The sequence below is a fragment of the Lucilia cuprina genome, chromosome 2, assembly GCF_022045245.1.
Source record: "Lucilia cuprina isolate Lc7/37 chromosome 2, ASM2204524v1, whole genome shotgun sequence".
Lineage (NCBI taxonomy): Eukaryota > Metazoa > Arthropoda > Insecta > Diptera > Calliphoridae > Lucilia > Lucilia cuprina.
In genome coordinates this window covers 49,253,237-49,270,076 of record NC_060950.1, presented here as the reverse complement: position 1 = coordinate 49,270,076, position 16,840 = coordinate 49,253,237, and the positions used below count along the sequence as shown (strand labels likewise).

General features: G+C 28.4%; 1 protein-coding gene across 2 annotated transcripts in view; it reads right to left on the bottom strand.

The window, feature by feature from the left end:
* LOC111685909 (toll-interacting protein-like) overlaps positions 1 to 15,454 on the bottom strand; it is a 59,164-nt gene extending 43,710 nt beyond the window's left edge. The window contains exon 1 of one of the 2 annotated variants that reach the window (XM_046950456.1): positions 15,440 to 15,454. Coding sequence is in view for 1 of the 2 variants with exons in the window: in XM_046950453.1 (XP_046806409.1) it covers positions 14,859 to 14,876 (18 nt within the window). In the remaining variant the exon portion in view is untranslated. Of the gene's footprint in view, positions 1 to 14,858; positions 14,901 to 15,439 lie in introns of those variants that run through there. The other variant, XM_046950453.1, reaches the window with a different exon arrangement.
* Positions 15,455 to 16,840: the final 1,386 nt, after the last annotated feature.

Sequence of the window (16,840 nt, the reverse complement as noted above, 5' to 3'; positions counted from 1 at the left end):
ATTTTGACACTGGTTTGTTAGCGCATATTTTTCATATTTTAGACACATTTAGCGTATTAAAGGTATATTTTCGAGTTTTTAGAACATTCTTCAATCTTTTAGTGCATATTTTTATGTTTTGTGATTTATTTTTTAATATTAAACATTTTTTAATAACTTCATTTTTAGAAATTTTAATTTTTTTCTTAAATGTTATTTTTTTAATTTTTCTAATTACAATTACAAAAACATCGGTCTTGTGAAATTCAATGGTATAGTTTTTTATTCGATAAGACATTAAATTCTAAATCGCGACATAAAACCGATAACTTTAGATTTTATGTGACCAATCCATTTTTAACGCTTAAGAAACTTTTAACGATTATTATTGAATTTTATGACAACACCAATTAAAATGAAAGTTTAGAACAGGTGCGGATCCACGGCGGGAAGGATAATTAACCTCACCCGCATAGCAATCAACAATGTAAAGTAATTTTATTTATTATTTGTTTATTTTATTTAAGAAATTTGAACCCCTGAATAAGCTGAGAGGAACCACATGGGAAATTCCATACGACTGTACGTTACATTCGCACGCCTTCAGAGTGGTATAGATTTTGTAATATTAGGAGTACTTGGAAAACAATTTTGTCATTCTGTTCTATTTAAGGAATACTATACTTGCAAAAGGAATCATCCCATTCGGAACCTGGAATAGTATTACAATTAACATAATTATGAGCTAAAAAGTGATATTTTCCGGTCCGTTTATATGGCGGCGAGGTGTAAAAATATACCAAATTTTGTTGAATTATCATCAAATGCAGAAGTTATAAGGGTTTTATTCTTTCAGTCGTGGTTTACCATATGTTAAATCAAACGTTAAAAAGCAAACTTTATCATAAAAAGGAGTGTTTATATTAAGAACTTTATTTATAATTAAAATTTTCAAAATTGAAACAAAAATTTCGCGTATGAAATCTTAGCGTATGACTCCTTTTCAATGCAATGAGACGTTTCTATTAGTTTTTCCAATACTCAATTTTTTAATACCATTAAAATACGATGGAGCATGAAATATATATGTGGCCGACAAAACTAAAAATTTTACTTGTTAGAAAAAGTTCAAAAAATTATTAAAATATTTTATTTTACAATTAAAATTATTAGTTTAATATCAAAAATGACTCCTAAAAAGTTTTTCTTGCTATCAAAACAAAAGAAAATATGGATGATTTATGTAAATCACGGACACAAATTTCTTTAAAAATTATATGGATTAGTCTGTAATTTTGCAAATTATTTTCATAGTATAGTACAGCTTTATATTGTGCAAGACATTTCCATACATAAAACGATACTTTTTTATATTGATAAAATTCTGCGATCACATTAATTACATGGAAAACATCTCAAGGCCACAATATTACATCTTCCGCGTTTTATTTGAAGAAGGGTTTGAGAAGGGTTTGAATGTCGAACCGACCGGTAGTCCGAAGTAAGAATCCATCAAAAAAGCCGAGACTTTGGTTTTACTCACAGGGGCACACTGTGGTAATTGTGATATGAACAGAATATACTCTGAACACATCTGGACAAGAAATTAAAATTCAATGGTATCATTTGTATATGATACCTTTCATCCATCATCAGACAACCCAGCACACAACCCATTTTTCCGACACATTCATAAGAGAAAATCATACGACATTTTTATTATAGGTAGACGGATGGGGTGAGGACCGCCGTACCTCACATTCATCCCGTACCATATACAATTAATACCAAATCATTTCCAACCAGGACAGGACCAGCCAGGACATAGTCCTGCGGGCAACTGGTCGCCGTAGTACCAGATTATGTGGTGCTCTGGTTCGACCTCTTTTCAATCTATGCAAGGACTAAGCCAGGTAGTAGACTGTTAAACCAATTTATAGTCCCGGCCGACTAGAGGTGTTGGTATCACCTCTGTTACCCGGGATTGCAATAACACCAAGGTGAAGGTTTAACCAAGGTAACATGCCCCCGGGGGGAGTGAGAAGGGTATATATAAGTTTGTCATTCCGTTTGTAATTTTTATAATATAATTTTTCGACCCCATAAATCATATACAACTAGACACACACTATTAGTATTTTTTAATGAAATTGCACTGAAAAAAATATTTGGCTATTTTAAATTTTGAAGATTAAATTACACTACTACAAATTGGGAATATTTATACACAAAATATAATCAATGGACATAAGAATGATAAATTCTTCACATAGAATGAACATTTCAAATTAAAATGTACAAAAAAGTATCCTATAAGAATAATCTTATTTACTTTCATTGTTATGCATTCTAGAAAATTATTTAGGGTGAATGTTGTTTTTATAAATTATGCTCTTGTTTTTGAAGTTGTGTTCCTCCATAACCCTCAAATTATCATTCCTACTATCAGGAAGATAAACGACACCAATCAAAATTATGTAACCCAATAATTTAATCTCAACAAAAATAGACTCAAAAACACCAAAATCTGTTGATTTAAAAACTACCTTCATCCTAAACTTTTTAGAAATAAAAAGACTTACACCACCTCTAATCTGACCAATTCTATCACTCCTATAAAATTCATATCCGGGGATTGCAAATGCCTGAGAAGAAATATAAAGTCATTCTTGTCCTCCCACATTTTCCGGGAAAGGTATATTATTTTTGATGAAGATTCGATTAAATGGTCATATAATTTGACGGGGCTTGTCACCCGACCACCAATAACATCTCTAAGCAATATTGGATTGGATTTGAAAAAAATTGACATAATACAGTCTCTAGACCAGACGTCGGCGCTAGTATTGTTCTGACAACGAAGATTTTTGGCAAATTACATGTACACAAAACGATCGCATACGAACCTCTAAACAAGAGCATCAAAAATACAAATATTTTATTTAGTTGCTTGACAGCATTCAACAAAGTAGGTTGATGTCGCTTTGTTAAAGAAATTGCAAACACAACTTGAAAAAAGCAAAAACAACTTGCAAAAGCAAGAGCATAATTTACAAAAACAACGTACACTCTAAATAATTTTCTAGAATGCATAACAATGAAAGTAAATAAGTTAATCTTGTTTCATACTTTTGTTGTACATTTTAATTAGAAATGTTGTTTCTATGTAAAGAAATTATCATTCTTAAGTACATTGATTACACATTGTTTATAAATATTCGCATTTTACAATAATGCAATTTAATCTTCAAAATTAAAAATAACCAAATATTTTTTTCAGTGCAATTTCAATGAAAAAATGCTAATAGTGTGTGTGTAGTAGTGATTTTTTTATCTGCCTCTCTATCCGCCGGTATATGCTCCAGACAGAATTAAATTTGACCAAAACTGCATTACCATCCATTATATAGCAACAATGCCAAAGTTCAACATTACAAATTGCAGCAATTCGTGCAATGGGATATCGAAGAACTTTTATTCCCTTGGGCAAACCCTGAATTACTATATTGCCTCTGTTTAATATTTTTTGAAGAACATAATTTTGTTTCTCAAGTTCTAATATTTTATCATTTAAGGATTTATGTATCGTATGAACAACGTCAACACAGCTCATAACTTCTTCTTTTAGCTGATTGATTTTATCTGAGTATTCAGCACGTACAGCATTCAGTATATAATCAACCTTCTTCTGAAACACTTGAATGCCATTTTGAAGTTGTTTTTGGAGCTCCATTTTATAAGAATTTTGTTGCTTTTCCAATGAAGTTGATAGTTCTACAAAACATTTACGCAATTCATCGCATATGTCACTTGTTTGAGAAGAAGGATTTGTAAACTCATTAATATTTACATTAGGTGTAATTGGAGTATTAATTTCAAAAAGTACCTTTTGAAATTAATTTCATGTTTCTAGGTAAAATATTATAGAAATTTCAAAAAGAAGACTTTTGTAGAACGAAAAAGTACTAAAAAGTCCATTTTTATGTGTTCTCGCCTAATCCAGACTCTACAAACTTTATTTCATGTTTCTAGCTTCAATATTATCGAAAATTAAAGCATACATGCCATAGGTTTTCTTAAATGGGAACCATTATATTACCAGTCTAGTCTGGTGTGATACCTTTGATAACTTGTTTTATGAAAAAAGAAAAAAATATTAACAAAAGAAAAAATAATATAAAAACAAGTAATAAGAGTTCCATATTCGACTATGCCGAATCTTATATTCCCTTCATGATGTGTTAAAAACAGTCAGTACGAATTTTATTACAAAAAAAATCAATAAAATACCAATTTCATGTTTCTAGGTTTAATATTACATAAATTTCAAAAAGTACCTTTTGAAGAACGTAAAAGTGCCAAAAAGTCCCCTTTTATGGGTACTCACTTAATCCAGGCTCTACATAATTAATTTCATGTTTCTAGGTTCAATATTATAGAAAATTCAAAAAGTAGAACGAAAAAGTACCAAAAAGTCCCCTTTTATAGGTTCATACCTAGTCAAGGGCTCACATGCTAAATTTCATGTTTCTAGGTTCAATATTATAGAAAATTCAAAAAGTACCATTTGTGGAACGAAAAGTACCAAAAAGCCCCTTTCATGTGTTCTCGACAAATTCGGGCTCTATATACTTAATTTTATGTGGGTATGTTCAATATTATAGAAAATTCAAAAAGTACCTTTTATAGAATGAAAAAGTACCAAGAAGTCTCTTTTTAAAGGTTTTTACCTAGTCAAAGCCCTACATGCTAAATTTCATGTTCCTAGGTTCAATATTATAGAAAATTCAAAAAGTACCTTTTGAAAAACGCCTAATCCAGGCCCTACATACTTAATTTCATTTTTATAGCCAATAACAACATAACGTAACCTGATGTCCATTATTTGCTTTGTGTTTATAAACACGAAATCACAATAACAAAAAAATTTCCGTTTGATACTGTGATTTGTTTATTGTTTTATATAAGCATGATCGAAAAATTTAAATTTTATTGCTAAATGCTTCTTAAGGTCAGATATGAGCCCTTTTGGGGGGTATAAGGTGCCCTTATATGGGGGATATGGTCAATTATTGGCCTACCCTTATAAAATTTTACACAGAGATTTAGGTTCCCATAAAACATGTTTGTGCCGAATTTCACTGGTATAGATGCTTCTTTTAGCCCGTAATAGCGATAAAGTCATTTTCTGAAGGGGGCCTTATATGGGGGCTAGGCGAAATCGTGGACCGATTTTGCCCATTTTCAATACCACATAAACTGCACCAACTAAAAGTAATCATGCAAAATTCATCAGATCGCTATCTATTTCCATTTAGACTCCATCGTGTTTTTAACAGACAGACGGACATGGCTAGATCGTCATAGAATTTAATAAGGACCCAAAATATATATACTTTTATGGGTCTTAGACGAATATACGAGTAAAACGTTAACGGTACCAATTTACGTTTTGTAAATTAAATACACTTCTTTTTTGATCGTCAACATAAGTACTACCTGCTATTGGCATTACTTCTACGAGGTATAATATAAATAAATAAATACAAAGATTTACACGTCTCATTAAATTTGCAAATATGTTGTTCTATTTTTATAAAATCTTGGGAAATTGTGGTAGAGCTGAACATATAGTGTGATAAATATTAATTTTTTAAGAAATACTTGTTACTGATTGACATTTATTAAAATCATCCATAATTTTTATACCCTCCACAACACAGTGGTATAGGAAAAAAAGAGGGAAATAATTCGGTAACTTCTAATATTGAACCTAGAAACATGAAATTTAGCATGTAGGGCCTTGACTAGGTAAAAACCTTTAAAAAGAGACTTCTTGGTACTTATTCATTCTATAAAAGGTACTTTTTGAATTTTCTATAATATTGAACATACCCACATAAAATTAAGTATATAGAGCCCGAATTTGTCGAGAACACATGAAAGGGGCTTTTTGGTACTTTTCGTTCCACAAATGGTACTTTTTGAATTTTCTATAATATTGAACCTAGAAACATGAAATTAATTATGTATAGCCTGGATTAAGTGAGTGGTTCCCATTTAAGAAAACCTATGGCATGTATGCTTAAATTTTCGATAATATTGAAGCTAGAAACATGAAATAAAGTTTGTAGAGTCTGGATTAGGCGAGAACACATAAAAATGGACTTTTTAGTACTTTTTCGTTCTACAAAAGTCTTCTTTTTGAAATTTCTATAATATTTTACCTAGAAACATGAAATTAATTTCAAAAGGTACTTTTTGAAATTAATACTCCAATTACACCTAATGTAAATATAAATGAGTTTACAAATCCTTCTTCCCAAACAAGTGACATATGCGATGATATATAACATGCCTACCTAATGTTTTTTAAGTGACAAATTAATTAGGGAAAACTCAACATCTTTTAGAAAATTTACCTAGTACTATTATTTTCATCCATAAGGTTAACTCTGAAATTTGTTACATATATTGAATTTATTATTAGAGTAAAATTTGACCGAATTTTTCTGGACCTAATAAAAATTAGTTCCACACATAAATAAATGTTAAGGAAACAAAACTTTTTGTCGAGTTATCTAAAAATTATGGGTTAAATGGGTTTTAATAAGAAGAACCCTGGGAGGGTATTTAAGATCCGCCACTACCGAGTATAGCACTGTAACTTGTTCTCTTTTAATCGCAAAAAATACGTTTGATGAGCCATTTTGAATTTTAAGTTGAAGGAATTAGCATTGCAAAGGCGAATGATCAAAAATTACTGAAAATGTTATGAATTCACTTCATTTTACGTAAGTGTGCTCTTAAAATGTCTACAACAGATAGTATTTCCTTATTTAACAGTAAATTTTGTTAACAGTTTAATTTTATTAAGCTTTTTTATAATAAGTAAATGTTTGTACTTTAGTTTTGTATATATATGTAGATTTTGGTAAATTATAATAAATTTTATTTCAATCCAGTTGCCAATTTTTATTTTCTGTCAAGTCGTATGAAAAATACAAAGTATCCTAATTTTCTTAGTGGCGGCCCACATGGGAATCATTTTCCTAATTTTTTTATAGATTAAAATTTAATTTGGTGCGGATTTCTTCTACGATATAAGTTTTCGAAACGTAACATTAATATATAACCTCCACTCAGCCGCAAGGTTGTATTTGTACTCTTAAGTTGACAAAACTCATTAAAAAATATTTAACTGTCTCCACAGCCGTAAAGTTGTATTTGTACATATTAAGACTGTCCAAACCATTCCCGAGCGCTTCTTGTATGCAAGGTAGATGAAATCGTGCAACAATGTTGCTTATTTTCTTTACCAAACAAAAGGAGAAAAAATAATTCCATTGATACGTCTTTTTGTTTCAACATTTTGTTTATGCAAAATAATGCAATAAAACTGGAAATATACTTTTATACCCTACACCACTATAGTGGGAGAGTATTATGCGTTTGTGATGTTTGTAACACACAAAAATATTGATCCTTAAGTATACCGATCGACTCAGTATCCTTTTGAAAAAAAAAATAGTTTTTATCATAAAATAAAAAATTAGGACATGTCTTAATCCAACATGTCCTAATTTTTTATTTTGTGGTAAAAACTATTTTTTTCAAAAACTACCCGCTATAATTTGATGGTTACTATCTTAAATTAAGGGTATTAAACTCTTCTTTTATATGATATACATATATATTTAATACATTTTCTTGTACCGGCGTATTTTATCGGTATTCTAAAAATTGGGTATTGGAAAATATATATTACGAACTTCATTTATAATTAAAATTTTCAAAAATTAAATACAAAAAATTCATTCAACTCATTCAACAAAACGCAATAAAAAATTTTTACTTTGTTTTTTTTTATGAAAAAGTTTGTTTATACTTAAATTTGAATTACGTTAAAAATAATTTAAAATTTTTAAAATTCGTCTTTTTTATTAGTATATCGGAATTAGAGTGGATACTAGAGTGCTCCAAGCTTGTATGAAGGTAACAAAATTTTATCCGACAGGCGGTAATATATTTATATTAAGAAATTCATTTCTAATTAAAATTTTCAAAATTAAATACAAAAACTCCGTGTATAAATTTTTTTCCAGTACCCAACGAACAGCGATTGTCGACCCAGTCATACCGACTTTACACGTTTCGCTACTACTACAACAACAACAACCTTATATTTAATATATATTTATTATAGTTTTTACAACAAAAATAAATAAGGCCGTTTCTATATAAATACATGCAACATCATCTCTATTCATAAACAGGTCCTGACAAAATATCAATAAAAAAGCAAAATCAAAAATTTTGAGAATCGATGAAATTGAAATAATAGACTTTTTGAAACTTCTTTAAAAGAATATTAAAGAAATTTAGATTCAAGGTTTTCATCATTGGTATCTAAAACGCATAGAATAGTTCTTACTTAGAAGGTCAAATGTGGTCCGATTAAAAAAAAACCTTTACAGAAGTATTTGTAGATCCTTAAAACACACTTCTGACTAATTTTATAGGGATTGCTGTATAATCGAGGCGCTTACGAGTATTTAAGCGGGGATGTGTGGATAAAAGCAACTAATCACCATCTTTTTAGTCTATTGGAGTCCTTTAAGCTTAGTTAAGTACTATTATATTTGGTTTTACTAACATTCCCTCACATAATATAAATTGTAATGGTATAAAATTAAATATAATTCCTTATTTTTCCAGCTGACAATAAATAATAAATAATCTTTCTACATTCCTGTAAATGTAAAAAATAACGAATACGCGTATTTATTTTATAGATTTACTGCATTTTACCTTGCTTTAAAACCGGTAAGACATTCATAAAGTAAAAAATTCGAATATTCCGAAACCCGATTTTTTAATATTTAAAGAATCCAATTTTCTAGAATTGTTTCTATTAATTATTATATTTTTTAATGAAAATTGTACAATTAAAATTACATATTTTTCTAACAATATAAAGAATACCATTAAAACAGGGAAATAATTTTTTTTTATAATCACAATTTTTATTACTGACAATACCAAAAATGATAGTACAAAATATTTTTAAAATTATCAATTTTACGAGAGATATGTCAAAACAAATATATTTGCTTTTTCATTGTAAACAAATGTAACAAACATTTTGCGTTTTTTTAATAGTGCATGTGCGTGCATTAATCAAATTAAATTCAAGCAACTTAATTCAAGGTTAGTATATCTTGTTGATGTCAGAGATCTAAGGACAGAGCACGGTTTAAATAAGTTCAAAGTAAAAAAAATCCATAAATTTATTTAAATGCTCTAAAAATAATAAAATTTAAAGAAAATCAAACATATCAATAAAAGCTTGTCACTTCGAATTTCATTGCCATCCGCGCTTTTATGAGCCAGTTATCTTCATTATAGTAATTTTTTGAAGGGAACCTTATATGAGAAAAATCAAAAATTTTTAAGAATTCGAAAAATTTTATTTCGGACAAATTTTTCCTCTGACAAGAACCATATTTCTTAATGGATTGGATAATAATTACACATAATAAATATGAAAACGTTAACGCCAAAGTTATAGCGGTTTAAAATAAAAAATTTTAGAAATCGTTTTAAATCTTGGTTAGGGTTTTTTAAAATAAAATAAGTACCAATTAGTAAACATTTATAAGGACTATCAGCGCATTTTAAAATAGTTATCGAAAAATTTCAAAAAATACTCTTATAATTAAAAAATATATATTTTATATTTTACAAACTTAAAATTTTGCAAATAAAAAAATCGAAAAAAATTGTCCTAAAATTAGAGATGTTTTTCAATGCATTGCAAAATGCACTAGGTTAATATCTCAGTCGGTTTGGAAAATATGGCTTTCTCATATATTTTCATATCGAATCAAAGTACAATATTAGTATTTTTATTTTTGCAACATTTTTTTCGCCGCATTTGAAAACATAATTTTATGTCATTATTATGTATGAATTCATAGTGAATGTGTTTAATTTGCTGTATATGTAAATTTATTTTTGAGGTTATGAAATCTGTATTTATATCGTAAAATATTTTAATGCGCATCGGATTTTGGCATAAAAAAACTAATATTTCCGCAAATTAAATTAAAAGAAGTAAGAAGTTATAGTCGGGCGAAGCCGACCATATAATACCCTACACCTGTATACAAATAAAATGTGATTTAGTTTTCATAATAAAGCATTTAAGTTGAATTGTACCTTGCTCCAGATATACTAAATCCATTTATTGTTTAATAAAACTGTGGATAGGTGGGGGCTATGTGAAATAATGGACCGATTTTAACCATTTTCAATAGGGATCGTATCGGTGGCAATAAAAGATCATGTACCAAATTTCATACAATTATCTCCAAAATTGCGGTCTGTAGTTTGATTACAAGGTTTACATGGACGGACGGACTGACTCTGATTCTGATTCTGAGCCGATTGGTATACTTTAAGGTGGGTATAGGACTAATATTATTGTGCGTTACAAACATCAGCACAAACCCAATATACCCTCCTCACGAAGGTGTAGGGTATAAATACATAGAAAAAGAAAATTAAATTTTGCAAAAATTTTAAAATTATCATAAAAAATTTACCTTTACAAAATTTTTAATGCGCATTTGAGGTGTTAATTATAATGGGATTAAATTTACGCGGTATGAATGTCACATTTTTAAAAAATTTACGCCTATTCTTGGCAAGATTGTAAAGGTCCTATTCTGTCTTTAGATCTCCGACATCAACAATATATACCTTAAATTACGTGAAATTACTTTACCTATTAAATACTGTCACTTATATTTAATTTGATTTATAAAATATTTACTTATTTTAAAAGATTAACGCGTTTCGTTTTAGAATCTAGTAAAGACCCAATATTTCGATGTGTTGCAAACGGAATGACAAATACAATACACCCACCATCTTTTTTGATGGTGGATATAATACATGTTAATAAGCTAATGACCCTTCAAACATTTAGAAGACAAAACTATTGCGCATCACCCCAGACGCCACGTCAGAAACACTTCTGGACGATTGTCAGACGACATTTTACAGAAACAAAATACATTGATTTCGAATTGTCGTCTTCTAGAAATACACTTTTAAGTTACTTCCGGATGATAGTTAGAAGAGTGAATCCATTTTGCTTAAACAAAAAACGTGACTGTTGAACTTTTTTCATCTGTAAGTATACGTTTTAGTGACTTCTGTATGAGATTTGGATGAGAACACACATTTTGCAATAACAAAATAATTTGTTTCCTAATTTGTATCTTCTTGATTTGTATGTTTATGTCACTTCTGGAAGACAGTTTGAAGAGTGTTCTCATTAATGTTGTATTTTATTCATCTGGAAGTGTGGATTTTAGTCACTTCTGGACGATTGTCAGACGAGAGCACACATTTTACAAAAACAAAATACATTGATTTCTAGTTTTCGCCGTCTGAAAGTATAGTTTTAAGTTACTTCCGGCTGAAAGTAAGAAGAGTACAAAAACAAAAAAATATAAATACTCCATTTTTTAGCGTGAACGCGAAAAAAATAAAAATAAATAATGCAGAAATTTTGCTAAGTTCAGTGATGTTTTGTGTTTTGTCCAGTCATGTTATGTTTTAATTATTCATTGTTAAACTTAAATGAGTTATTGAATTTAAAGTTCATAGAAAAATAGTGTAATTAATATAATGTGAATCTTAAGTAATAAAAAACAATATGATAGTGTTGTGTTAAAAGTCAACTGTTAATAAACATTTAATAAGTTTTTGTTAATTGGCGAAGTTTATTAAATATACCAAAAAGTAATTATCTTCAAGGATTATATAAATTAAATTAAAAAGTAAGTTGTCATATTTTACATTAAAATACTATTTTAGGAATAAGTTAACAACTCTAAACGGCTTCCATTTCCAATATTTTTAAACGAAGTCTAATATCTTAATTGGTTTAGGAGTTATAAGCATTTAAAGACTTTTCAAGTTGTACGTTTCGTCTTTCATTTGATGAACATTGCATTTTTAACCTATTTAGATTTATTTGAGTTAAATCTTATATTTCAATATTTTTTAAACTATTAGCGCGTTTAGGTCCTGTTTCTAGATTACGTATGATTTGACTTTGAGCTAAAATTTTATTTGTATTTCATTATCGTAACAAAAACAAAATACATTAAAATTTTTACTTAAAGTATTCAAACGCTATCTGGAATCATTATATTGAAATTAATACTACTGTTTTATACATAAATTATTTTTTGACTTGGGTCACTCGACACGAAATTGCCCATATAAGATATTTAATATTGAAATCAGATATTTTTAAACCAGACGTCGGCGCTAGTATTGTTCTGACAACGAAGATTTTCGGCAAATTACATGTACGCAACACGATCGCATACGAACCTCTAAACAAGAGCATCAAAAATACAAATATTTTATTTAGTTGCTTGACAGCATTCAACAAAGCAGGTTGATGTCGCTTTGTTAAAGAAATTGCAAACACAACATGAAAAAAACAAAAACAACTTGCAAAAGCAAGAGCATAATTTACAAAAACAACGTACACTCTAAATAATTTTCTAGAATGCATAACAATGAATGTAAATAAGTTAATCTTGTTTCATACTTTTTTTGTACATTTTAATTAGAAATGTTGTTTCTATGTGAAGAAATTATCATTCTTAAGTACATTGATTACACATTGTTTATAAATACTCGCATTTTACAGTAATGCAATTTAATCTTCAAAATTAAAAATAACCAAATATTTTTTTCAGTGCAATTTCAATGAAAAAATGCCAATAGTGTGTGTGTAGTGGTGATTTTTTTATCTGCCTCTCTATCCGCCGGTATATGTTTTAAACCCACCTTTTTTAAATAAATACAATTTTATTAATTTTTATATAGCTTTGGATTTAATTATTCTAATTATAGGTACTTTTTTAGTTATTAACACCAGGTCTTTCTATGACCTATCATATGATACTAATATTCTTAATATTGAGCATGCCGTTCCCAAGATATTAAACCTAAGTAGATAGTTTTTGAACGTGTAATTCCTTAATTAGAAGAGAGCAAAATAGTATTGCAGTATTAGTGTTAGTGACTGTAAATAATTTTAAATCCATGCCTCGTAATTTCCAATCTTTATAGATGGTTTAATTCCAAGTTATTTAAAAAATGTTCATGAAAGGTAATGTTTTTATTGTTTAAAAACAATAAATTAATTAAATTTTAATTATTTTATTTTTTTTTAGAAAGTAGTAACTAATAATGTACCCCCTATTAAAATACTTCTAACCGAATTAAAATATAAAAAAGGGATCTGGTAAGTTATATATGTCTTATTTCATCACGCGGTTCCATTAAAAATGTCGATTATTTGCAGAAAATGTAAAAAATGGATCTGACAGTTTAAATTTTAAATTGGACATAAGAGAATCCTATTTTATTGCTTCCTAAAGTATAAGAGGTAATTTCAATAAATACAAAAGTATGTATATGCAATATTAATTATAACATTATTTTTATTTATTTTGTTGAAGGATTAATGCTTTCCAAAATATAAATTTTACAATTTGAAGGATTGATCATAAAATTTATGAAGAATTACAAAAATATTTTAGAGTCCGACGTTTTACAATTTTTGGAAGTATACCAGTCCGCAGTTGGAATATTAATACAGATTTCCTGAAAATTATCTTATTATAAGGTAATTATTCTAAATTTTTGATACATATGTACATTAGACCGACTCACTCTGTATGGAAACCAAAAACGTGTTTTTGTTACCCCTCTCAAAATGTTCCTTGCTTTGTTTTAGATGATTCCCAAAATATTTTAAATATACGGATGACCGTTCGTGAGCTGGGCCAAATTAAAAAAGGTATTTTGGAATTATTTTTTTTTTTAATTTTTGTTTGTTTTGGAACAAAATATCCAATACGGGGTATCGTTTAAAAGGTATTTTAATGTCGCGTCCAATGATGTATTAATCATAAATACCGTTTGCTTATAATTGTTATATTCCAAAATATTTAAAATTGTTAGGTTTTTCACTAAGAAAAATAAAATGTATGCACAATTTTGCTAATTTTGCGCACCACTAGACTTGGCTTCAAAAAACCTTTGAACTGATACCACATACTATATATATTGTTTAAGAAATACTGTATAATTTAAAACAAAATAACTAAAAAGGGACTTTTTTGCAACCGGTTCAGCTCACGAACGGCCATCGAGAGACCAGAAATATTTTGGGAACCATTATAAAACATAACAAAGATTTTTTGAAGCTGGGTTAAAATATTTAATTTAACATGAAGAATCGTGTTCACATACGATATTTTCTTTAAAACTGTCCAGCTCACGAATGGACAACACTTAACCGAAAATATTTTGGGTAACATCATATTACATAAGAGCGAATATGATGAGGGGGTAACTCAAGCACCATTTTTTTGGGAGTCGGTCTAATGCACATATATTACTTTATTTTTAAATCAATTATTTTTTCTACTAAGTATTTTAATTATTTCAATAAAAACTATGAAATTTCATTTTATTTAGATTTATTTTTATAGATTTTATTTTGATAAGTATATAAATAGAAGAAGAGAAAACTCATCTTCTGGAAGACGAGAATACTCATCTTCTAGAAGATGAGAAAACTCATCTTCTGGAAGACGAGAATACTCATCTTCTAGAAGAAGAGAAAACTCATCTTCTAAAAGACGAGAATACTCTTCTTCTAGAAGAAGAGAAAATTCATCTTCTAGAAGATAAGATAGGAACACTTCTAGATGATACTAAGTAGTTACTTCAAGAAGTGACTTCCTAGTTACATCTAGAAGAGTCTTTGGCAATACCTTACTTCCAAGAGTCATCTAGAAGTTTCTTCTCCGGGTCTTCCAGAAGTATCTTCCACGTTACTCTTAGACGTTCCCCAGCTCGGCATCAGTTCTTCCCGACTGGTGACAAGAATTCTTATACTTCCGCAACATCACTGGCGAGCTTTTAGCACGTTTGGAAGTTTCACACGGGTAACTTCCGCAATAGAAAATGTTTGTAGGGTGAATTGCACACATATTTCTCTAAACATCTTATACATATATCATTATAAAAGCCTCAGCTTCCAGTTTTAAATTTACTGAGAAATTTAAAATAGGATAATATTAAACTAAGTTATTAAATAATTGTGCAGCTTAATTTAAAAAAAGAAAGATTTACAGAAATCACAATATTTATTTGTTACGTGTTTAAAATACAAAACAAAGGGAATTTTGTAAATACGTTTATTAGTTTTTTTTGTAATTCACTTTTTTCGAAATCCATATCCGATTACGACTGTCAAAAAAATCCTAAGTTAGATTAATTTCCTTTATTCGTAGTAAATATTAATAATATGATATAGAACTATTATATTTAGATGATTTTAAGCTCAACTCACAATTATTTCATTTAAAATCCTGAAAGAAAATGTCAGAATTGACGAAATGAAATCTGTTAAAAAATCTTGAAAATTAAAAAAAAAAAATATCGCGAACAAAATATGAAAATTCTCATGGTAATTTCATTAAAAGACTTTTTTAATCCTTTAGGAAGTCAAATATTTTTAAATCTCTCATAAAAAATAAACATTTCATTCAAAAATTATAAGAGCTTCCCATTAATGCTTATTTTAATGCATGAATACGATAACAAATTATATTTTTTAATTTAAATGAATTCAGAAAATATATTGAAAGTCCATTACTCGAAAAATATTAAGCTCCAACTTTCAAGGAAGATGTATAATAGGAATGATTCATGATGGGTCTTGACAAAAAGGGTATGGTGTAATAAATTATAAAATGGTATCGTACCCCAAATGTTGTAGGTACACATATTAGCCCAAGATATGCTCTCATATTCCCAATAAACACATTTTATAAAATGGCGGTGTTGTCGTATAAAAACATTATTGATTCTAAATTGGTGGAAGCTCGTTCTATAGGAAGTAGGCCATTACATTGTTGTCGGCTTACTGACTCTAAACCAAAACATTAAAAGAGCTTGCGTAGAACATCTTTTTAGGCTATATATATTACTGCATATTTGTTGATAATCGGCCACGATATGTGTCATCAAGACCCCCAAAACCGTTATCGGATAACATTAAGTTCCTCAGGCTCATATACCCAAATTTTAAATAAAATCTTTACAAAAATGACAGATGTTGTACTGCCACACATTAATTAATATTTTAGATAAAAGTGCTTTCGCTTTTATTTTAAAAATAGTTGAACTTAAATCGAATAATCCTATTATTTTGAACAATAGATTTTGTATATAAATTTAAAAATATACATATATTTTATATAAATTTCTTCCATATTTAAAATAACGATTATAAAAATTAGAGAACAAGTTAAATAAATAAATTATAAAAATTTTTAATTAAAAATCTAAATTTTCAATACTATTATTTTGTAGTTTATTCTGCCTTTATTATTTATATTTTACCTCGTATAAGCAATAACGCCAATAGCACGTAGTGCTTATGCTGACGACCAAAAAAAGAAGTTGTCTTTAATTTACGAAACGTGAAATTGGTGACAAACAATATTTAGGTACCGTTAACGGTTTACTCGTTAGAATCTTCCAACAAAGTTGCAAATAAAGCGGAACTTAATAAGATTCTAACGATGTAAAAAATGGTATTTGCATATGTTATCAAAACAAGTGTAAACCATAAATCAAACTTGAACAGTATAAAAATATTTAAAATTACTAATAATAATAAAATCATTAAAGGGATTCCCAGCCATTCATTATTATATTTTATTAAATCTAATTGCAATTAAATAAA